Genomic DNA, 23,751 nt, shown 5'->3' with positions numbered 1-23,751 from the left:
GCTTTAACCAAAAGAGAAAAACAATTACATGGGCCTAAGAAACATGTGGGTTTGAGCACATTCTTGAGCTGTTTTATTTGGGACTCTGGTTTTTTTCTTAGTTTTACATGGACACTTTCATCAAGGAGAGGTTAATCTACCATCATTAATTATCTGGAGACAAATGAGTGCAAATGTGTTCCTGGTTCCTGAAGCGTAGACAAGCGACAGTGGGGTGGATGGAGTTTGAAGCCTTAGTACTTAGACAAGACCACACTGCTGGTCTGTACTGGAATCTGGGGTGGAGCTGGTTGCTGGTTACAGACCCCAGGCACAAGAAATCTGCTCCCTACATGCTAGAAACTATGAAGAGTGTGTCTGTCAAAGATACACAGTAAGGCCTAGTGTTTTTCTAGCCCCTACTGAACTACAGCTGGTCTCTTTGTTTTTTATGTTGTTTTGCTTTTATTTATTTATATATTTTTTTAAGAATATGTTAGAAGTTGGCATGTGTGTGTCTCTGAGCAGATTTGGATTTTTCTCCCTTTCCTTGCAAGGGAGACAGATAAGACGGCTCTTAGGAATGTATCTCAGCTCAAAAGTCTTACTTAACAAATTGGGAGCAGATGCAGTGCTAAACAAACAACCTGTTGGCTGGTTGTTTTAAACAGCCAGGGTAGTGTGACAGTGTTAGAACAATAAATTGTCTTACTCTTCCATTTTACACTTGATCATAGAAAATATGATCATCATTCGAAAGACAAGATGACTTTCTGGTCTCTTTTCTCCTAGCTGTCCACCTTCTGCTCTTGTGAAGGAACTGCTGAGTACTGTGCAGAGAATGACCTTCTCTGGGTTCCTTATGGCACTTGCAAAGGATCAGGGAATCAACAGAGCCCTAGGTAAGGTTTCTTTAAATGGTACAACTCTACATTTTCAGTCATTCTGCATTTCTTTGGAATCCCCATTGTACTTATGTCCCAGATTTTACATCACCAGAAAGAGATTGAGGGAGTTTTTCCTATTTTTATTATGGATTAAACTTTAAAAAACACTGCGCCTTACTGTCTGCTTGAAGCTGTGGAGATCTGTCAGCAATAAAATTAGATGTGAAATGCTGTCCTAAGACAGCAGTGTTTTATGTATTTGGTAGGTGTTCATTTTAGCAGCACTGTCATTTTAGCATGCTTGGCTGTAAAGGTTGGATAGAGGTGGTCAGGAAGCAAGGTAGCTGACTGCTTAAATAGAAGTTTCATACTATGTTTTAGCCCTTTATGCTCCCACAGATTTTAAATGACTGCTTTCATTGTCAACAAGAAAAAGAAGATGCACCTAATGGGAAAACTTCAGATGCCTTCTTGGTTCAAAGACTCAAACTAAGCCCAGACTCCCCCAGCTCATGCCCCATCTACCTGCACATCACCATAATCTTTCTAATATATTAATCTATGGCCTGGTGGTATAAAATGCAAGATTCTGCTGCAGAACTGGAAACCAGAGGGATCACCAAGCAGTTCTAGAGCAGAGAAGCAATTGGCAAAGCACACTGTGTAATCCAAACATAATTCACACACATAATTCCATGTTGCCTCTTATGTGACTTGCTTGTGCTTGTCCTGCAAAGGGGAACAAAAATGGCTTTCTGCATTTGATGAGGAGAAGTGGGTGAAGGCTCACACACTTTCACTGATCTCTACTCAGAAAATAATTAGGCCTGCAAGGGTTGGCTTTTTCTCTCTTTGAGTATCCTCCTCCTCTACTCCCAGGCCTGAGCATCACCCAGTCCCCATATTTCAAAGACAGGCCTCACTGAAAGATGGTGTACCTTGCCAGAGGGTTTGTTCTTTCACACAGGTGTGTCATAATAGAAGTGTCCCCCTCCCAGGCTAAGCCTCTTCTTCCAGCAAACCATCTAAGCTGCTAATGCTCTTCTGGGGAAGGGCTGCTTACCCAACAAGATGAAGATTATATATCAAAGGTGCATGCATACAACTCTGCAATCCCTTCTGCAAACAGGCTTAGGGAGCAGTGTACTCACTGGGGAAGGTGATGCATGGATTGCATCAAACAAAATCTTTCTTTCCTTGCCCAGTAAAATCCACTTCCAGTCAAAAGCAAACAAAACAGATGGAAAAAAGGAAAAAGAAAAAGAAAAAAAAGATCCTGCCCAAGGCTTCCATTGTGCTGCCTACAAAGCGTGTGGGTTTTCCCTTCCATTAATGTGGGCCCATCCCCTGGCTCTCTGCCAGCCTCCTCCCAAGGCCTCTCACAGAGGAGGGGCAGCAACCACAAGTCTGACAGGTGCTTGCATCTTGGCAAGGATAGGGGGATTCTTTTTCTGATGGTTTTTCATCTCCTGAAGGATTTCAATAGTGATTTCAATAGTCTTTGGTCTGTAGGAGATCACAAGCTCCCCAAAGCCCTTCAACAAGGCAGGCAAAGGAGCTTTGAGTCAGGATGCCTGCTTCCTCCCCAGTCTCACAAAGCCAGTGGCACCCCTAGAGGAGCAAGAGTAGGGATTAGAGCAGCTTATTCTAGCTGGGGTAACACTGATGAGTGTCAGGCAAATGGGAATCTACAGCTTAACTTGTGTCAGTGTAGACTTGTGAATCCTCCATGTCATTTACTGTCTCCCCCAAGTAATTCTTGCACCCCAGAGACCTTACTAGATTCTGCAAACATAGAAACAAGTTAAGGTTCAGCTGCTTATTCTTTTAATGGAACATGTGAAAGCAAGCACTGGACCTCCCAGCACTCTTGTAGCGATGCCAATTTTTCCTGCTTGTGTGCAGGAGAGACCAGAACTGAAGAAAGTCAGGGAGGTGGGTCTGATCTGAACTGCTTCTAATTTGTTAGATGCTTGTTGCTACTACATTTGTGATAACTGCTGCCAGTTTGTTTGTGTGCAGGAGTGGCTCTCCAGCCCCTCCTTCAGGACCAAGGTGCCAGGGCCAGAAACCAGATGTGTCCCCACAGGGCAGTATAAAACTCTTTTCCCAACAATTCTTAGTGTGGAAGCCAGGTCTCCTCAAAAATAAGAGCATTCCTCACTACACTGTTGATTTGTTACCAAATGTGCAGCTGCACTGTCCAGGCTGTGGTAGGCAGTTCCCATCATCTTTGTGCTGACCTATCAGGCCCTCCCATAGCCCCCGTGTGAGCTGTTACCTACAGAATTAGTAAGGAGAGGTGTCCTGAGAGCCTCATCTTCCTGAGGGCTCTTTCTGAGGTTCTGGTGTTGTTCTACAGTGGTGATCAACCAGCTGTTCCAGTCCTGAACTGCACCCATCTCTTTCATCCTGAATGGAACTTCAGATGTGAAAAGGAGCCTTGTGCTGAGGGAGGGTACCTGTTTATTAAACAGTTTTTTCTTTCTTACCCAGGCAGCAAGCAACAGTAAAATATAGTTCATCCACCCCATGCTTCTCATGCACCATCCAGGGCTAAGCTTCCTGAATTGCAAGGAAAGCAAGTCTCACATCTGTGGAGTGTTTTGATCCCCAAACTCAGTGCACCACAAAAAAGATGGGCAGCACAGAAGTCTATGTCTCCCTGGGTGGTACTATGTGCGCTTCAGGCTGTGGCACATTCAACCTGTTACCCTGATAGTGTCTGGTACTGATGGCTACAAATTGTAATTAGCAGGAACATGAAGCTGATGGAGTGTCATCTCCCTGAGACAGTCCACACTCAGTAGTTCTGTAAAGTGAACAGACCCTGCCAACCCTCTGAGAGCTTCAAGTCCTGTGAGAAAGCACTTAGGGTGCCCCCTATCTGATCTGAGCTCAGCTACAGCCTGTGTGAAGGATGAAGAATATGAGCCATCATTCTTTGTCTGCCCATGATTGTTGAGAATTCATTTCTCTACTGGGTATAAGGAAGGGTCTTCTCTGTCTTCCAGAGCAGATTTAGGGTGATGAATTCATTTGAGTGATTTTCTTTAAGATTACTGCTGAATAGTTTAACTCTGCTGTAATATTTTCCCTGTTTGTTTGTTTCCAGGGGCTTTGCCAGATAAAGGAGATTTGTTTCTGGACCCTGCCATGGATCAGGAACTTGAGAAATTGTAAGTTGAGTTGCATAGAATAGGAAGTAAAACAATGGAAATTGGCACATTAAGGATGGCTTCAGTAAAGTACTATCCCTGGTTTTTTAACTTAACTAAAACAATAGAGATACTAACACTGCAGGCCTTGCAGAGAGGGCCTTTTGTTGGGGTGTCTTGGTGCAGCTAACAAAATCCTTCAAAGGGACTTTGGAATCGGGGGAAAACTTACCTAAGAGGATCTAGAGGTAACAGAAGAATCTCTAATGATCTGAGACATTTTGTTAGGACAATGAAAATGAGGGGTATTGGAGGACACAGGCTCAGCCCAGGAGAAAGATCTCTTTAACAGGAAGAAAAATCATTCACAGAGCAAGTCTGGCAGGTGCTAGTGCAAAGTGTTCCTCCTCTTTGCCACAAGTATCTTTCTATCTGAGCTAGCTGTGAATAAGTAATTATCTCAAGTTTACTCCAAAACTGCTATGGTTAAGGCTGGAGATGACAAGCTAGGCTACCCAGTTTAGCCTTTTCTGCTTTTTTTTCTCTTCCAGGGTAGCTCAGGTTTCAGGGCTTTCCATCTCTGCTCCCACCAGCTCCAGCGGGGACACTGCTAATTTTCACGTCCGTAACTCTCCCAGGATAAACTCTCCCTGGAAACCTCTCCATCATCGTCGAAAAATAGATGCTGAAAGTGAAGGCTCCAATGAAGAGACAGACTCCTCTGAAAACTGAAGGTTGTGAGGGTGGGAACCTTCCTCATCTTTGGTTTGTCCAGAGCTCACTGTAGGTACAGCACCTCTTCCCGGAGCATCTGCTCTGACAGTGGGTTCTGTTCACATCACGAGTGTGTGCGTGGCAGTGCCAGTTCCCACTGCCAGGTCCATCTGTTCCTTCCCAGCAAGAATGCTGCTAGTTTCCTAAATCCAAATTCGTGCAGTAGCTCCTCCTCAGAAGCTAATTCCAGATGCAGTTATGCTACCCTCTGCTGGCAAGTAAGACAAATCAGCAGATGCTAAATCTGCCTGTACTTGGAAATAGCAGGGTGTTCTCTCACCAGGGATCTCTCACAGTTCAGCAGGTGCTGGATCAGTGGGAGTGCTGGTGCAGGCTGATTGCCAGGTAGCTGTGTTTAAACTTGACCTAGACAATAGAGTGGTTAAATTGCCAGTGGCAGCTTTGCATTCATGCTCCATTATAATTATTCCTAGTAAAGCTGCACCTGCATGTGATCAAAGGTAGAGAAATTCCTGAAGTTCCCCAGGTAGAACACCACCTGTCACTGCTTCCTCCTCCCTGAGTCCAAGACATGCCAAAGCAAATATAGCAAATAATAAGCGGGATTTCAGTGGGTACTGCATGATGCTGTCTGGCTCCACTGCTGCAGTTCCATACTGGGAGGCCTCCCACTACTTCCAACAGCATGTTAAGCTTGCCTGGCAAAAGTGAGCTTTGGAGGGGGTGGAGGAGAGAGATGAAGTCTTGAGATTGCTTGGCCACAAGCAGTGGCATGGCCTGCAAACATGTAGGGCACCTGCTCGTATTCGGTAGGCAGAAGCACTAGGGGAGATAGAGGCAGTTTTTAAGCAAGACCTAGGTATTTTTATAAGTATTGGCATTGCAGCACTACAATGTGGCATGTACAGCTACAAAAGAGTTACAGCCTCATGGTGTTAATGGTAACTAACTCCACAGCCCGGCTGGTGCTGCCCTGAACCCTTCCCTAGCCATGCTCCTGTGCCATGGCTGCAGTAGACTGATAAGACACTCTGGTTTATTATGGGCCCTGGGGAGTCTCCTTGCTCTTTCCCCCCGTAGCACACTACACAGCATGGGCTACTAAGAGCTGTTAACCCAAAGCTTATTGCTGCTGTAAGCTGACTGGATTCAGCACATACTGGAACTATTTTAAGAGTAATCCCTTCACTACTGCTGACCTAGCTATGGAGGTAGTGGGAGGTGTTATTTATTTATTATGTTATTTATTAGCATGCCCTTTAACTGCACGTTGACTCCCACCCACCGAGTGACAAGCAAAGCTGGAGAATAAAGCCTGCTGTGTAAGGCCTGCACCACCTCTGGGCTCTTCTGCGCTGCTCTGTCCCCTCCCTAGGGCTCATTCTGCCCACTCCCCCTCAGAAGCTTCTGTCTCCAGCCAGGTGGTGAGGAACTGAAGCGAAAGCAGAGGGAAGCACAGGCCTCTCCCACTCCCCAGGCAGCCACATGGCCCCACCATGCAGGTAGAGGCAGGGCAGCTGCTGAGGCAGCAGGACTTGCAGGTACCGCAGCCCTTTTGGCTCCCACCACACAAATCCGGCTCAGGCCTACAAAAAGATGGGATAAGGTTGGGATCCAACCCTGGAGGTTTCTTGATGGGAAGCCACAGAATAAAAAGACCCAGCCTCTTGTTTTGCTAATACAGTTCTTTTTCAACTGTAGAGCACTTAATAGGGGATAAAGGGCTATTCCATCCTCAACTGCATAGTCAAAGATACCTGAAAATAGCTCTTGTTAAAAACACAGTCAGGAGCAAAGAGTCAACCTGAGCAGGACAAAAATAACAGTCCTCATGCAGCCTCCCTCACCCACAACACACTTCAGTAAAGTCAGAGGTCAGGACTTTTTTCTCTGTCCAAGTCTGGAAGTAAAGTATGGCTGGGCAACACACTAGCCAGTGGTCCAGCAAACATCCCTACCATACTTCAGTACCTGGGACTTTGTTGTTGTTGATATGATTAGAAGCTAAAAAAATAATCTTTGCTTTGATTTGTTCTCCTGCATCAATACATGCTGGTTTACAAGACAATAGGAAGGATTACCCCATGGTACAAAGCAGACCCTGAAAATACAGAGGAATCCGTGACACCATGGATTACCATGCACACTAGAACCTTGCAGCTGAAAATGTCTTACTGGTGATGTGATCTGCAACACCAGCCTGCATGGAAACAGGCAAAAGAAGCACTGAGCAGAACAAGAAACCACACTCATGTCCATGAGGACGAGGTAACACCACATTCAGAAATACAGCATCCCTGTTTCCTCTATCATATGGTGAGCTAAGGTATGGGCCAAGAAGGACAGCAGCACTGATGAGGGCAGCCACAGGAGTTCCCATCTTATCTTTCACAGCAGTGAGGTTACCCCAGTCTCCACTGGCTAGTGAATAGCAGTGGGTTGAGGGCACATTGAATTTTAATACAGTGTGGAATCCAGAGATATTTGGAAAGCATCCTGCGTACAGCCACGTGCTGAACCCTTGTGCTTTCCTTCTCCCTTCCCCACCCACCCCAGATAAACTAAGACAATCCTGCAGAGTATACTCCAGGCAAAAGTGGCATCGGTGCCTCTTGCTGGCTTCCCTGTGAGTTGCAGTCCTTGGGTCATCAATATGAGCCATAACGATCCTGGGGAGGAAACACACCAAGTTACCACAATGCAATGCTGCACCAACTCTAAAGAGGCAAAAAACAAGGTCTTAGGGTGTTTGGGACTGGAATGCAAACAAGAGATAAGAGGTCAGTGAAAATTTACATCAAGACAGAAAACATGCCAAGATAGGAGGTACAATAGGCTGAGATTTTAAGCTCCACCTAGGATTTATCTGACATAACAGACATAACACAATAACCTGTCCACAGCAGGAGTGTAAGGCTGTCCAAGTAGTGTTCACTGGGCACCTGGAATTGCTCAGCTATTGAGTCCTCAGATACAAAAGGTGCATCTGTACCTGGCGCTTTCCATGCAATTTGAGAAGACGGCAATAATCCCAGTGGAAGTCAGGATATGGTTAAAGCACCTAAGCATGACTAGAGCGTAGATGAAGTAACATAACCTGTAACACAGCCTCACCTGGAGGGAGTTCATCACCCCATTGGCTAGGACAGCCATCTTGCCAGCAACTGACTTCACTCCTTGCTTAAACTGTGCAATATCAGCAGCAGGCAGAACATTTCCGATTGATACACCACCTACGAGAACCAGCACAAGTGAGACTGGAGTTCCCCAGCATCAGAGAGCACCCTGACCCCTCCCCAGTCTAGGTCCTCCAAAGCTGCCTCTACACCCCACTCTCCAGCATTAACAAACCTGAGTGTGCATTCTCAGCCTCTCCAAACAGGTCTGCGGAGCTGATAGCACTGCTGCCCGAGAGCTGCTGTAGTCGGGACCTGGCTTCATACTGCAGGAGAAAGGAAGACCAAAAAAAGTAAAGAAGGGGTACAGCCTGCGCAAACAGGAGAAGATAAAGTCAGAGGTGTACCAAATGAAGCACTGCGGAGTACATGTACCTCAGCATCTGCTTCCCGCCCAAAGAACATATCTGAAGAGATGGCTTTAGCCCCTGCAAACTTCTGCCGAGCTTCATTAGATTCCACAACTGCTGTCCTGTTCTCCACATCCCGCCTACTGGTAGGCCTGAGGAAACAACAAGAGATAGCTTCAGCTCAGCAACACAGTAAGGGAAGACTTCTCTCTCAGATCCTATCTGATCAAAGACAAGCAACAAAGCCCCAGGCACTAGCTACTATCAGGGAGCTCCTCTCCCATCTTCAGGGCAGTTAAATTTCATAACTATAAAGACTGGGATTCAACAGGCATAGAAATGAATTAGTCTTTTAGCGAAAGCTCATTTTCTCAGGATTATTTATGTATGTTATCTTCTGCAGTACATGGCTCAGATTCTGTCAAAATACAGTAGCATCTCTCCTACAGCTCTTATATACAATGAAGGTACAGAAACATCGGTGGCTGCTTTACCTCTCTGAAATTGGACGAATACTGGAAACTGTCACCTCTGGTTCCTCATCTTTGTCCATACCCCATGAGGAGTCTGTATCCCATCGTGAGCCAAAGGCATCTTCAAATGAGAAGGGATTATATTTGTACCTAAATACCAAAAATGGGTAATTTAGGACAGATATTGTGTTTGGGAATAAGCCAAAGACTATACTGAAGCTCAATCTTACTTGGGGGGTCCAGATGTGAAGCCTCCGCCATCTTCAAATAAGTCCAATTGGGAACGGGAAGACTTTGCAGCCAGTGGCGTCTCCTGCTCAATTACTTGCATCTCAGACATCACTGAGTGTGAAACAGAACTAGCACAAGAAACAGGCAGTTAGGGCTGACAAGTATGACTGCATCCAGCTGCTACAACCTGTCTCCCTAAAACTGGACATCACCTTTACAGACAGGGCAAGTGCCACATGCCTAAAGGGAGAGCTGTAGGAAACATTCACCACATATCTGGCTTGACTCCATTAGAAGTTCCAAGTCTCCTTCTCAAAGGTGGTAGGAGGACATGTCTGCCTACACAGGGACATCTGTCGAGCAGCAAGGCTCTAGAACTACGCACTGACCGGCCATATGCACCTTTGGAAAAGCTCAATTGAGAATTAGAACCTTTGAACAGGTTCCATTGCTTCTGGGGCCCAAAGTATTTTTAGACAGTCCGGCATGCAAGCGCTTTTACCAGCTCCTTTTGCATCACAGGAGCAGCAAGCAACTGCTTATGAAACTATTCTAGAGCAGGGTGGTTTCAAAGCACCTCCATCTATCCTATGCCATCCACAGCCATACCTTCTTGACACCAAGCCCATGCCTAGCCTCTCTGCTTGTTCGCGCTTCTTCCCTTCAAGATTTTGAAGCTTTTTCTCTTCCTTCTTTCGATCAAGCTGCAGCTCCTGATAAGCCAGTCGCATTGAGGTGACTCTGAAGGAAAGAACTATGGTGAGATCCAGCTCTTTACCCTCTCCCTCAGCCTAGCCTACACCGTAAAAGGGCAAAAACAATCCTGATAACCCTTCAAAACACCAGCTGCCATAACAGCTCAGACCAAAAGTCCTTTCACAAAAGCTTGTCTTCTCGTCTCCCTTACTCTGAGATGCAACTCTTTTCTAGCCATCCTTGATTTCCATGATGTAGGCATTGCTTCCCCACCCCCAGACAGAGGTACAACAACATCTCATCCAGTTTGGCTTCCTCAATCCTGTCCCAAGGTAAACAGAAAAATCAAATACTTCCACATCTGTTCCTTAAATTCTTCCAGAGGTAAAAATCTGAATAAAATATGGCAGCATAACTTCTGCCTTGTTACAATGACCACTTTGGCTTATGGTTGCTGCTCATCCTACTATGCAGGATGTTTTCATATTAGGTGGTCCTGGAGTGATCAGCATCAGCCACATTATCTCTGCTTTACATATGAAAGATATTCAGAACAGGGCACTTACATGGATTCCTCTGCTTGTTTCCTGGACTCCACTGCCTGCTGCTCCCTCAGCTGCTCTGCCACCTGAGCTTGCCGCTCAATCTCAGTGAAGCTCTGGCTACTCACTTTCTGGGCTCCAAGACCTTTTTTGGCACCCAACTTCAAACAAACAAACAAACAAACAACAACAACAAAAACATAGAAAAGTCAGTCTCCCTGTGTAGTCGCTGTGTACAGGTGCAGTACTGCCTGCAACACAACATGGAAAAACACACACGAGTTCACCCTCCAGCAGCAAGTGCTAAGAGATCAGCCACAGTACACTCCAGACCATAACAAGGTCTATTTTTTTCTATTAATATAAAAGCTATCTTTCAAAAGAGGCAATGAGATAAAGCTCTGCCTTCCCCAAAAGTATCTCTCAGTAGACAGCTTGGTTAAGGGCAGAAAGGAAAGGATCAGGGAAAGGACAGCAGTAATATGAGATGTGCTCTGCTGCCTCTCCAGAAAATAGGAACTCCAACATACCCCCTTCTTGGCAGCTCCTGGCTTCTTCTTTCCAATGAGGGAGGATTTAAGGTCTGCAAGAGAAGCAAAGCAGCAAATAAGCAGAAGCGAATTACTTTAAGAAGCCAAAATAAATCAGGAACCCTCACAAACATCCACCACAGTCCAGCTGCTATAGAGTCCAGGGCACACCATGCAGCTTCATTTAACACTTCACTCAGCCAAGAAAAATGCACTGAAAAGCTCCACATTTGCAGGCCAGTGACCTGGAGAAGCATATCCATCCCTGGAGAAACCTGTAAGGCGTTCAGAAAGTGCCTTCAAGTGTTATATGGTTGGTGACCCTATCCAGTACAGATCAGGGTTGCTAGAGGCACAAGATTTACTTTGTACATAAATCCAAGAGAACAAACCTTCAAAGCCAATTGATGCACAGCGTCTCACCAGTGCCTTAGGGACAAAGAAACAAGAACCCTAAGGCTACATTTACATGTACAAACCACCAGCAAAAAAATGGACCAAATGTATTGTGCTATAGAAGCAACAGGTTTCTCAACACCTTGTATCAGAAAGCTGTTAATATGAGGGGATAAGGCACACCACGCCTGTAAAAACAGCCAAGGTCCAGCCAAGCAGCAGATGCCTGTGGAAAAAGTGTAAGAACAAAGCAAGCATAAAGAGGGATTTCCTATGACACTTTTCCAGCTTTTACCATTGCATAGTTCCATAATCTGATTGCCCTTGTTGGGCTTTTATCTCCCTACTTCCTACATCCACATGACTTTTGTCAATCCACACTTGAGATACTGGGCAGGCTGCTGAGAATGATCTTTTCTAATTTTACCATAATTTTTAAAGCATTGAGATGGATGTCCAAATTCCCTATCTGATACTATTTTCATCTCACCGTTTAGAACTTGTTTGATTTTATTACTGCAAGGAGATGGGGTTTTTTAAATAGCAACAGAGAAACAATATTTAGCTTAGATCCCAATATGATACATGTAAGCTTTGGCTCATTCTCTCCCTCTAAGCAAAAGAAGCTAAAGTTAGATTTGAAGGCAGAATCACAAAATGGACAGGCAGAGTTGTGATAAGCAGCCAGCGCAGGCCACCTGTTAGCCAGTTACCTCTGGCAGGAGCAGGCTCCTGTGATGACAGGTACATGGACATGTCTGAGAAGAAACAAATATGGGGAATGAATGGATACTTCAGGATGTAGCCTTTCCACCCAGGATGAAGCCCACTGTGGGCTATGAGCATACTCTTGGTAAGAAAAGCTCAGCAAAATGCTTTGTGCAGACAGGAGAGCAATGGTTGGGACAATCAGATATAAATTCCTGTTAGTCAACAAGCTAAAGAATTACTTGCTTCCAAGTTTCTGGAGGAAAAAGCAAAACAAAACACAAACCAGCCACGTGGCCTTGATCAGCCAAGTTCCAGATACGAAAATACCAAGTTCTGGTTCAAAGCCCCAAAATGCAAACAAACTTTTGAGATGAGATATCCTTGAACATCATCAGCCAAAGGAGCAAGATAACCTCCAATAAGCTGTGGATTGTTGTGGAGATTTACAGAAATACTCAGTATTGCTTCCAAAGGAAGATAAGCTCCTTTCAACATTCTGAAAATAGGTTCATCAGTTCCAGCTCCACTAAGCTTACTACTGAGCAGCAGGTGTAACAGCAAAACTGACCTAAGAGATCCTAAAGAATCTTACTTACCTATAGGAGCTTTAGGAGATGTGCTCAACAAGTCAATTGATGGGCCTTGGCTCGGATCTGCAGGCACAAGAACAGAAGAATACATTCAGAGATCATAGAATCATATCATAGAATGGCATGAATTGAAAAGGACCACAATGATCATAGAGTTTCAACATCCCTGCTATGTGCAAGGCCACCAACCACTGGACCAGGATGTGGCCCAGAGCCACATCCAGCCTGGCCCCGAATGCCTCCAGGGATGGGACATCCACAGCCTTCATGGGTAACCTGTTCCAGCACGTCACCACCCTCTGTGTGAGATACTCTTAACTCCTTTATTCTCACAGCATGCTAAGTTTCACTATCTCTCTGCTAACTTCTGTGCCCCACAGCAACCAAACCAAGCTAAGTTCCATGTTGAGAGCTGCACCTTCCCAAGCACAACTACCTTAGATTTCCACAGAGCAAGTTACACACTCTGCAGTGTTCTCAACATATTAAAAGACAGAAAACGCTCTGAAAGAGAATATACAAAGTTGTTTCTAATTACTGTTGTGCTCCCAGACTCTTGATTTTTTTCATAACGCATCCTAGAAACAGTTTTCTGCTTTATATTCACATGCCATTTTCAGACAGCACACAGAGCTTCCATTCCTTCAAGCCTGAAACAAGCCTTTCCAACTGTGATACAGAACTGTGGTCTCCTGGAAATGAAGTCAGGTTCTTGAGAAAATTATTCAGCAGAGAACTCACGTGATGCTTCACTGCTTTCTGATGACTTTGGTGCTTTTTCCATTTCCAAGGAAGACTGTGCAGGATTCTGGCTGGCATCTGCTACATCCCAGGTTCTGGAAGACTGTAAGGAGAAAATCACTCTAATGATTTGCAGAGGATGAATACATCTCATAAACCTGAACTTACTTCTAGTTCAGAAGCCTTGATTCAGCTTAAGGTTTAGAAACGTGTTCCAAACAACTGACTGTGCCCTCACTGAAGATGACACAAGCCTATGTTCCTTTACTGAGATAATAAAATAAAATAAAATAAAATAAAATAAAATAAAATAAAATAAATAAAATAAAATAAAATAGCAGAATGGAAAACCACAAGGAATAACAGAGCATTGTACAAGCAGTTGATCAAATCCACTTCCACTGGAAACCCAACTAAACCAGATGTTCAAAGTAATAGCCAACCCTTGCTTTAACTGACCAGAGAGACCCTGCATTATCCAGGGAGATTCCTTGAAGACGTTCTCAAAGAGAAAAGGTGCAGGTATTGAGGATCCATACAGAAATATTTATATCTGTGGACTACATTCCAGACTGATGTCTGAATGAATCTTAGTTGTTCTGTGTTACTACTGAACGTGTGTACAGTTTAGAATCCTAAACTAAGCAGAACTGCTCCTACTGCCAATGCAGGTTCCTGGGCAAACAGCTGGTTACCTGAAAGCTGTTAAAGCTATCTGGTTTAAGCAATTCTTCCCACCTGTGTGTGTTCCATGAAGAAATCAGCATCGCTCTTGTCAGGGGAATGCCCAGGGGCTCCACTGAGTCCATCTATGAGCAACTGAAGAGAAGAGAATTAAAAAGAAGCTATCCTACAAGACTCAGCATGAAGTGCTACGTGCCTAACAGTAGAGAACTGCTTGGACTTACATCAGTGCCGTACTTGGCCATGGCAGCACTTGCCAGCTGCCGGATCTTCTCTCTGTACATCTGGGCAGCTCGACTGTTATACTTAGCATTGGCATCTGTTGTAGTGCAGCCATGCTGGCGGAAGAAAGCAGTCTAAAAAGAGAAGAACATTTAGTCTCCTTGCTGCTATGTCATACTCAAGCAGCAATTAGACATGGCACAAAAACTACAAGAACGAGAAGCTTCCCAAAGACAGGAGATACAATACTGAGCACATGGCATGAAGCTTGCACTGATCAACTCAGTTTCCCCCAAGAAGTCTCATTCAAACCCCAGAGGGATGTGAACAATCCCTTTCATTCCCAGAGGAACGCTTCTGTCACCATGCTGAGCAAGAGCTGCCCAAGTGATCAGTGTTACTAACTCCTTTTGATTAAGGGGACCATGCCCTTCATATAAAGAAAGTGTCAGTAAATGACTGATCTGCATACCAGAAAACAATACATGTATAGGTCGCAGGCTGACTTCTAAGTGCACCTAACAAATGCCTGGCCTCATTACACGTTTCAAAGAAAAAGAAAAGAGAGAGAAAGAAAGGTTGGTACCCAGAAAGCCACACAAAATAAAGGGGCAAGAAACTGAGGATATGGATTAGCAATAGAGAAAGCAAGCAAAATGCCTATGGAAGTTCCTCACCGCGTTGGCATTGCTGCCCACTTGCATACACCTCAGCTGGAACCAGTTCCAGTTAGAATCAAGCTCTGTGGACCTGCATGAGAACAAATTACTGCTGTTAATGATAGACAGGTGTGCCAAATGCAAAAGCACGCTCCAAGCTAGAACAGAGATCCCCCTTCTGTTCCACCAGCGTACAGGAGGCAAAGGGGGAAAGCACATCTCAGTGAATTCTTTGCTCTTATCAGGAATTAATCCAAACTTTAAAAGCAAGGAACAAAGTCAGCTTCAGCTTCATACCAAATACCACGGTATCCAAATTGAGAGGGTGTCTCACTGGTACGGCTTGCTGAGAGGTGGGGCCCAAAGCAGGAAAGCTTCCATCCCACATCTGATCTCACCACAGCTCACAGACTCACGCACGGCCCATCCCACCCATCCAGTCAGAGCACATGACAAAGCAGCCCAAAACGGTCAAATGCAGCAAGGGCACGGCACGTCCTGTTAGGGTTACTCAACTTATCTCTGCACGGGCAATGATCACCACGCTGTTACTCAGCATGTAAAAACAGGTACAGAAAACAAGCGCAGCGGGATGAAAACACAAAACCACCTTCCCCACTGGGCCAACACAGAAAAGAGAGTACAACATTCCTGCTAACAACGCTCTTTGCATCGCTCAGCGTTGCCAAACAGACCCTCAGCCCGCTTTATTATAAGCCTCTCGTTAGACTCGCACGGCACGGCCTCCTTTCAACTCCTCCAAAGCAGGTGCAGACGCTGTTACACGAGACCCAGGGGCACAGCACGACGCTGCCCTGCCGAGCAGACACAGGGCACAAAGCACCGCCTGGCCACCGATCTGTTCCCCGCCGGAGCCCCGATCCCCGCCGTCACACACCTGATGAAGCTGAGGTGCACGCCCAGGGAGCGGTGGACGCCGGAGCAGTCGATGCACAGGAACACCCCGTAGGTGATGCTGGCCCAGCTCGGGTTCTTGGCGCCGCAGTCGAAGCACGACTGGAGGGGACAGAAGGACGGCCGGGCTGAGCCACAGCCCCGTTCACACGGGCCCCGACCCCGCCGCCCAGACCCCGTCCCGCAGAGAACCGGCCCCGCCCGTTACCTTGTTGGCCGGCGCCGCCCGGAGCCGCTTGAAAAGAGTCTGGATCTCCGTCTTGCTCGGCTCCGCCGCCATCATCTCTCCTTCCCACACGCCACCGCGTCGACGGGTCCCGGCACGGCCCAACGGGCGCAGGAGCCAGCGGGGCTACGGGAACCGCCCGAGCCCAAACCGGCAGCGGGGCGGGCTGTGCCGTGCCCGCCGGCAGGGGGAGCGCTTATTTTGTTTATATTTGTCACTTATTTTGTTTATATTTGTTTATTTTATTTATATTTGTCACTTATTTCTAATGTTTCCACCGATACACAAGATAGATGGTAGAATTAATTGCCATGGGAGCCTAGGGCCCATGATCTTAGCAAGGCCTGTAAAGTTTGGGGATGCTTCTATATGGCCATTTCTGGGGTTACACAAGCAGTACTGGGGAATCAATCTAGGTAAAAGTAAGTGATAGCTTTTTGTCACGGCTATTTTTAAACCAGCTGAGTTCCCTGATCCCATTCATGGTGCAGCTGTCCTAGCAGTCATACCAGGAGAACCAGCGTTGAGTGGTGCAAGGGCTGCGTGTGCCCTGGGAAGAAAAGAGCTGAGGGCAGCTCCCACAGGGCTGTGCCTTCATCAACCATGACTCATCCCCGCAATACCTGAGCATGGCAAGCAGAGCAGGCATTGCAAGGGCTGAGTTACTTGCTCTACCCCGTCCCCATCTATTGTGCTGCAGTGTGATGCTGCTTCCCTCCTATGCTGGCTTTACTCCGATGAAGTTTACGTTTGGCTGCCTGAGGGATGTGCTGTGCAGGAATTAGGAAGGACACAGTCTGTTTGCAGTGTTAGTGAAAGAGGAATGACCTCAGGTCTATCGGTTAATATCACACATTGTATCTGCCCGTCTGTACTATGAGGCATGTGGGGAGAGTGCAGGCTCCTCTGCTTCACGAAGGGGAATGTGGTTCATGCTCTCTGTGCTGTGTCCCAGGCAGGATTGCTACAGCAGGGTTACTTAAGCTGCTTTGTCTCAGTCAGGTCCCTTGCAAGCTTTCCAGCCCATGCTGGTTGCTCCAAGCCCTGGCAAGGCTGCCGATCCTGTCCATCAGTTTTACATAAAAGCAGCAGGAAGAGTATGCTGCTGCTCTGAGAAATAGTCAGCTTCTTTTTGTGGCCACTGTCAGTACAGGAAAGACCTCCTGCTGCTGACTGTTCCCTGTGAGCATGTGCTGTCGCTGCACAGTTCTTGCTATTTCCTGCGTCTGTTTCTCTTGCATCTCATGTGCTTTGCTGTTGAATTTCTGAACAACTAGCTGGCATCCTGTTCTTTGGCCCTCAGCTTTCGTGTCCATCTACTTCATGTGTGAAGTTTGCCTTTTTCTTCCTGGCTGCTGTGACACCAGACTCTGAGCCAGTTGTAGCCTCCTAATGAGAGATGCCGGTGTTACCAGTGTCAGTGCTGTTCTCTAGCATCATGCAGCAGAGCAAAGGAAGGTAACCAGGTGCATTCTTGGAGTGTGCCATACCAATGGGGATGCTTTGTCAGCACAGAAGTCTTGTTGCCTGTGAGTGTGAGGTTACTGTGGAAGGATAAGTGGCAGAGAGAAAACCCAAGGGCCCTGCATGAGAAGCAGTGGACATGTCAGATGAGGGCTAGAGAAGCTGAGGAGTGAAGTGCTGCAGTAGGTATAAAACCTGCCCTGCACTTTTAGGACTGAACCAAGGAGGTGCTCCTCTGGGGACCCATCTGGAAGCAGGGTGACAGCAGGGAGAAGGGACCTAGCTGTCTTATACTGCCTTCCAGAGCGTGAACCAGAATAACTGTGAAGAAGAGAGAGAGTGTGCATCCTGCCCTCCTGCTTAGACCTATTGGCCTCTCATGCTTTTGCTGAATGAAGAGGGGGGACATGCAGCAGATTCAGTAAACTACCTGTATGGGAAACTATTAATCACAGCCTGAACCTCTGATTAATCAGCTGAGGCAAGTGTCGGTCTGCTGTGGGAGCACAGGTGAAGGTAATTCAGTTGTGCTTCTGGAAGGAGTGGAGCTCAACTCCACCTCTCCTAGACCTCATTTAAGAGCTGACCACCACTCAGGCAGCATCTCTCTTGAGATTGCTCCTTCACAGAGATTGGATAACCAGCCTCAGTATTTTCCAGCTAGACTGAAGGCATCTGTATTGGTGAGTTTTTCCTGTAGATAACCTTTGGATATCTATTACCATCATGCTTGTATTATTACCACCCTCCTTATATTATTTCTACCTTACATTACCTGAAAAAGAACTGGGAGAGACAGTGTCTCATGAGTCACAGTGTGAGTGGTGGGGTATCAGGAACCTAGTGATGTGTGGAGAGAGGAGCAACCCTTAAAACAGGCCTATCATATGTATAAATATATATATATGTAGTTTGTTTTGAAACAGCCCGTTTACAGACACTGAGACCAGTCTGCCAGTGTGCCACACAGAATGTAATTAGTAGCTGTCTCTGTTGGAAAGAGTATTGTACAAAGGCAGGCAGTCACGTCACACACTGACTGCATACAATGCTTGTGGCAAGATTTAAGATAAGGAGCTATTATGCTACGTGTGGAGTGAATGTGTTGTTAAGGCTTACAACTTAGGCAGTTTTACTGCAAATCAAACAAATGTTGTGGCTTGAAGAGAAGCCAGCAAGGGTAGAAGAAGCATGTAAATTAAGGAGCACAATACATGAGTAACTCAAGAGGTAGTGAGAAGCAGCTGTTAAGTAACTGTATGTATGCATGTACATGTTATGTCTTTATGCTTTGCTATTGTAACCCTATTTCCGGTGTTACTGTTGAATGCTTTCAAGCACATAGTTTGAAAATAACTCTCTGACTGGCACAAAATGTGCTGGGGATCTGGGAGCCTTTGGGGATGCCCCAAAGCAGAGAAAAGCTAGCAGATGTACTTGGGGGTGGGGGTAGGGTGTTTTGTACATTGCTGTAGTGGTCAGTTTGGAGATGTGCTATAACAGCTGTCCTTCCAGGCAGGCTGCTCAGCAGGTGACAGTCATAACATGCCCTGTGGCTTAAAGTCATGCTCCCCATACCATGTGGGAGCAAGGTGGGTAGACTGGGCAGTCAGCAGGCCCTGAGCTGTATTGCCATAAACAAAATCAGAGAGGGAGTAAAGCCCCAAGGCTGGCTAGAGATAGGGTGAGCCTTTGGCAGTGCTGGAGGAAGCCTGGAAAGCAGAACAGAAGCGCTGCTTTCTGCAGCAGCCCCACAGGGTCCCCCCATGCTCCTCTGTTTGGTGGCTAAACTGCAGCTTTGCTGCTGCAGCAGCTCCCAGGGCCTGGAGCTGCTGTAAACCTGAGTGCAGCCAGTTCAGCTGAGCTGGGACAGCAGGGTAAATGCAGGATAGTGGCTTGGGGGAGAGGGTGAGGAAGGCTGGTACAGATGCCCATGCCTTGGCTGTCTGTTTTGGCAGCCAGAGGGCTGGCTTGCTTCTTTACCCACTCACCCAATGATGCACTGTGCCGTGTCTGTTTGCATATTTATTAATTATCAACTTAACTGTTCTCAGAGTGACCCACAGTGTTGTCCCATACAGGAGCAATCCAGGAAGCAATGCACACCCTTAGGTCCCCCAAAACACAGCAGCAGTTGGCACCAGCAAGGCTGATTCACTAGCAGACATCATTCTTGTCCTAAGACATTTAAAAAATTGAAGTGGTAGAAGCACAGTCTCCTAGCAGAGGTGCAGACCTTCTGCCTCATTGCAGTCGTATAATCTCTGTTTGCCTAAAGCATAACAGATCTCTAGCACTTGGCTCTGCTGTTCTGCAGCCATGAGAGGGCACTTCTGGAAAAGCACCTGAGTCCAAGGCCAGGGAGGGCATGGCATGCAAGAGGGGAATGTATTACAAACAATATTTGTTGGCTTAATGGGAAAATGTGTTGGGTCTTCCATACAGCTGGAAGGGGGAGAAAGCTGCAGGAAGACCCTCAACCAGACCCCGTAGCAAGGCAGGGTGTAGATGTTACATCTGCCTCCCAGAAGGCAGTCATTAAACTTCTTAGCCATTAGTCATAGTTTGATAAGACACGTGTTCAGCCTTTTGAGGTGGTTAATAAATAGGACAAGGTTTGCTGTATCCAGCACTATTAATGAGTTGCAGGAAACGAGGAAACTAAAAATGAATAGCGGAGAGTGACAGAACAGTGCAGGGACTGGAGTGTTGCTTGTATCACATAGCATTTCATCTTGTAAATCTGATCAGGTTAGTGAGGAGCTTGGATCAAAAAGGATGGGAACCAGGTTGCATCTGGGTGACATTCCCTTGGTAGACATTCTGTTGAACAAGAAAGAAAGTGGCACAGCTGGGACAATGGGGAATATAATTTCCTTAGGGAACCTAATTACGAGGCCTTGCACAGAGCAAAAAACAAGCAAACAAAAAAAAAACCTCTCAGAAGGATGAAGAGAGAAATGTATTCTCTGAACCCCAGAGGGATGGGAATCCATCAGCTTCTCTGATGGAAAAACAAGGCAGCCTGCCAAGGGAAGGAGAGCATTTTCCAAGTCTGTTTCCCCTCAGATTACATAGGAGCAGGTGGTCTGTAGCTGCTTCCTTATTGTTCTTCATAGGTCATGGTTTCATGAGCTCTTCCTCCTTCAGCTTCCTGTGTTCTCTGTTGCAGGTGTCTGTTCAGCACCAGTACCAGCCCTGAGCCTTCAGTGCCCTGGCAGGCAGCCTGCATGCTGTGGACAGAATTCCAGTAAGGTTTGATGCTCTTTGAAACAGTGCCACTGGGGAAGCAGATCTATTACAACCTGTGGCGTGCGACGTCTGCCTTTGGAGCTGGGGTACACAGTGCAGTGTGTCAGTGGTAGGAGAAGTCTTCCTGCATGTGGCAGCAGGACTCCATGGATACTAAATAGTGCTCCTCAGCTACATCTTCCTTGCTACCTTCCACAGCAGTGGTGGGGTTGAGCTACTGTACAGTTTTGTCCTCAAGCAATACAACAGCAATACCTATGTGCCAGCATCTTCACAATGTCAGATGCCACTGCCCTAACAAAGGCACTGCCACCATGAATGATGTCATCTCATGTTGATGTCATCTCGACGGAGTCCATGTTCCTGCATCCAACCACTCATGTTGGAGTTCGTGTACTTTGATCTTCTCTGCTTCTCACCTTTCTCCACAGTGTGCTCCAGGCTCTGGAACCTATCAATCAGGTGAGCAGCCAGTTTATCTATTAGGACTGTGTTGATTTTCTGGGTGCTCTGTGGGAGGAGAGGGTTCCCTGGGCTGTGCTTAAACAGAGGGAGGTCAGACACAGGGAGCAGTGCTTCCCAGCTGTTCAGCAAGAGCGCAGCAGAGACATAACATTTCAAGGCCAACTTGGCTTTGCATGTCTGTGAGGCGGTTGCTTGCATCCTTGAGCTGCTTGCCTGCATTCAATATCTGCAGCAGCTGAAACTCAAGAGACCAAGCAGCCATCAGAGGAGTTGGTTTCACAGACCCTAAAATTATGAGAAATCCAAAAGCTACTGCCTTTGAGAACTGTGGTTTATGTTGGTCTTGGGTTGTCAGGACTAGCTTAACTGTCAGCCCACAATCCTGGAACAGGCCACCTGGTAGTTGATGATAGAATTAGTGCCTTCTCAAGTTTTGAGATGCTTTACTGAAAAACTTTAATGTTAGAATTAGGTAAGCCAAAAAAAATCAAGTGACTTACTTGCAGGGGAAAAAAGAGAGTGTACTAAAGTGAGGGAAGCACCTCCTTGTTCACAACAGAGCAATGGACCTGTTTTGGAGTTTCTCAAATTGTTCACTGCTTCCTTTGAAGGTAGCCCATGCAGCACAAGCACTGATTTGCTGGAGGACAGAGCCAGCAGGGCTCTCCTCCTGTCAGATGTGACCTTCTCCAGCAAACATGTCAACTCTGTTCCCTGCAAGTTACCTCACTCAGCAGAGTTTTCTAAACTGAATCCCATTAGCACAGGGACTTGTTGCCTACAAGACAGAGAGGAAGCTCGCCTGAAGGGGAAGACAGTGACCCAAGGCAGGCAGCACTAAGGAAAATAAAACATAAGCGATGAAAAATGAGAAAGCTGTTTTTTACTCAGATGCTCTTTTGAAAACCAACAACTATCAGTGCACATAAGCACCCCCGTGAACTGCCATTTGGGTGGGGAGTAGGTAGCAGTGGTTCAGCTCTGTGGGTGGTCACAATGCGTAGGAAGGTTGCAGGGCCATCAAGTGAGACAAACATACAAAGGATGGTGGATGTGGCACTGCTTAGGAACCCTGTGGCACCTGTGGGGAAGCCCTGAGGAGAATTTGAGAGGAAGGGCCAGTATGCTCACAGCTGGGGATGGGGATTGTTTTGGTGTCAGCCTCCTGCTGAAAGCAGGAACAATAGACTCAGGAAGGAAAGAGTTTGTGAAGTCGAAGGGGAAGAATACAGGTCCTGGAAGAAGATTTCCAGCTGATATGCTAGAAGGGAAGTTCAGAGAGGAAGGGATCATAAGATCTATAAATAGCTGGACCCAGTGAAAGCACTGAGACTTTAAGAGGAGAGATTACAGGCCTCTGCACTTAACAGGGGAAAGGTGCTGAGCATTGGAATGCTTCAAGAGAAAGGAAGTCTCAAGCTGCAGCTGTAATTACTTTAAGCTGGGGAGACTGACAACAAACCATGAACCTCAGCAAGTAGGATTATCAGACAGGCAGGATGACCCAGACAGTAAAATGGATGTCTTAAAAGCAATTGAGAAAGTGACTGAGTCTGAAATTTGTTCTGGTAAAATCCACTGCAGTCCTGTTGTTTAGTCATTTTTCCATAAGTGATGCTGGAGTTGTGGCAGCACTGGCATTGCCTCAGTTTCAGCCCCATAACCACCATGGAGCATCCCTGCCAGTCTGTGTTTGGTTAACCTAGGAGCAATTACTTTTTCAAGAAGCAGCGTTCAGGCCCATTTTAACACCAGCACTGCTTTCCTCACAAGCAGGAGGGAATTCTGCAGCCTCTTGTCCATGAATAAAAAGACAGCAGATCTGGAAATGCAACTGAAGCAACCCAAAGTTGTGTAGTTTGCCCACACTTCAGTCAGGTAGAACATGCCTGAAATAAAGCTGAGCACCCAACAATGGCAGCCTTAGGCTAGATCTGTAAACAAAGCAGGAACAAAGGGAATTCAGAAAGATGTTTAACAGCTCAGGGATTGCTGTGCAGAACTGACACCTACTTGTACCTGCCTCGGTGTGGCAAACCAGCCACAAGGATGTGAAATGTGGAAATGGGATGGAAAGTAAACCAAAGCACAAACAGCCCCAAGCTCCACACGGGGCTGTGGGACTGTCACTAAAGGCTTGAGGCTGACCACAGCACAGCTGGCCCATGAACACCACAGGCTTTGAGACAGATTCTGCCTACAGGACAGACAAGTTATTAATGGATCGAGCAAGCTCAGCTTCTGCTTTGGGGAAATGGGTGTGATCTGCCATAGAAAATCTTTAACAGCTTCTTCCTAGAAAAACTCCTCATTAACAGAAAATTCAAGCTTTGCACCATACTTTTAGAGTTGTTCCTGTGGAAGATGCATCTCTCTGTTCACACAAAACCACTCAAAAGCACAGATAACAAGTTTTAACTAGAGCCTTTACACTTAAAAAAAAACAACAAACCAACTTGCATTTGCTTCTGTGGAAAACTAAGCCTCCAGGCAGACCTATTACTTTCATAGAAGACCACTAAGGCTTTGTTGTTGTTTTGTTTGTCTTTACACAGGCTTTCTTTTACTAATCTGTTTGGGTTTGGATACCCAGAACTAAGAGCCATACAAAAATTTACGAGCTACAGTAAGGCAGAGAAATTCTTTATTCCTGATATGTTTTCTCCTGT

General features: G+C 46.3%; 3 protein-coding genes across 9 annotated transcripts in view; 2 read left to right on the top strand and 1 right to left on the bottom strand.

Annotated features, from left to right (window-relative positions):
* CSTPP1 (centriolar satellite-associated tubulin polyglutamylase complex regulator 1) overlaps positions 1-22,625 on the top strand; it is a 93,062-nt gene extending 70,437 nt beyond the window's left edge. For 4 of the 6 annotated variants that reach the window (XM_085548845.1, XM_085548844.1, XM_085548847.1 and 1 more), the window contains 3 exons: positions 772-881; positions 3,982-4,045; positions 4,576-6,098. In XM_085548845.1, coding sequence (XP_085404971.1) covers positions 772-881; positions 3,982-4,045; positions 4,576-4,756 — 355 coding nt within the window. In that variant the 3' untranslated portion in view covers positions 4,757-6,098. Of the gene's footprint in view, positions 1-771; positions 882-3,981; positions 4,046-4,575; positions 6,099-20,537 lie in introns of those variants that run through there. The other 2 variants (XM_085548846.1, XM_015864311.3) reach the window with 1 other exon arrangement.
* On the bottom strand, positions 6,430-15,981 carry ARFGAP2 (ARF GTPase activating protein 2). Of its 2 annotated transcripts, XM_015864290.3 has the most exons (17): positions 15,884-15,981; positions 15,659-15,777; positions 14,779-14,851; positions 14,104-14,235; positions 13,934-14,014; positions 13,196-13,298; positions 12,461-12,517; positions 11,867-11,911; positions 10,758-10,810; positions 10,252-10,388; positions 9,599-9,730; positions 8,989-9,117; positions 8,780-8,908; positions 8,311-8,437; positions 8,111-8,201; positions 7,874-7,992; positions 6,430-7,428 (listed from the first exon to the last, which is right to left on the bottom strand). In XM_015864290.3, exons 1-17 carry the CDS (start codon positions 15,956-15,958, stop codon positions 7,408-7,410), a joined length of 1,623 nt encoding a protein of 540 aa, XP_015719776.2. In that variant the 5' UTR covers positions 15,959-15,981; the 3' UTR covers positions 6,430-7,407. The 2 variants fall into 2 exon arrangements, with proteins under 2 accessions (XP_015719776.2, XP_015719777.2); XM_015864291.3 differs by lacking the exon at positions 11,867-11,911.
* DDB2 (damage specific DNA binding protein 2) overlaps positions 20,940-23,751 on the top strand; it is a 39,711-nt gene continuing 36,899 nt past the window's right edge. Inside the window, exon 1 of the mRNA XM_085548811.1 lies at positions 20,940-21,079. The gene's annotated coding sequence lies outside the window, so the exon portion shown is untranslated. The remainder of the gene's footprint in view (positions 21,080-23,751) is intronic.

The sequence above is a fragment of the Coturnix japonica genome, chromosome 5 (assembly GCF_054131305.1).
Source record: "Coturnix japonica strain WE chromosome 5, WE-NBRP24, whole genome shotgun sequence".
Classification (NCBI taxonomy): domain Eukaryota; kingdom Metazoa; phylum Chordata; class Aves; order Galliformes; family Phasianidae; genus Coturnix; species Coturnix japonica.
The sequence above is the reverse complement of the archived record's forward strand: the minus strand, read 5'-3'. Positions and strand labels throughout refer to the sequence as shown.

Bases quoted from the DNA above. Each gene is read 5' to 3' on its own strand.
- ARFGAP2 (XM_015864290.3), bottom strand. From the start codon at position 15,958: ATGATGGCGGCGGAGCCGAGCAAGACGGAGATCCAGACTCTTTTCAAG. The intron at 15,778-15,883 runs GTAACGGGCGGG...TGTCCCCTCCAG, and splicing joins GGGCGGCGCCGGCCAACAAG to TCGTGCTTCGACTGCGGCGC. The intron at 10,811-11,866 runs GTAACTGGCTAA...CTTCTCTTGCAG, and splicing joins GGAGCCTGCTCCTGCCAGAG to ACCTTAAATCCTCCCTCATT.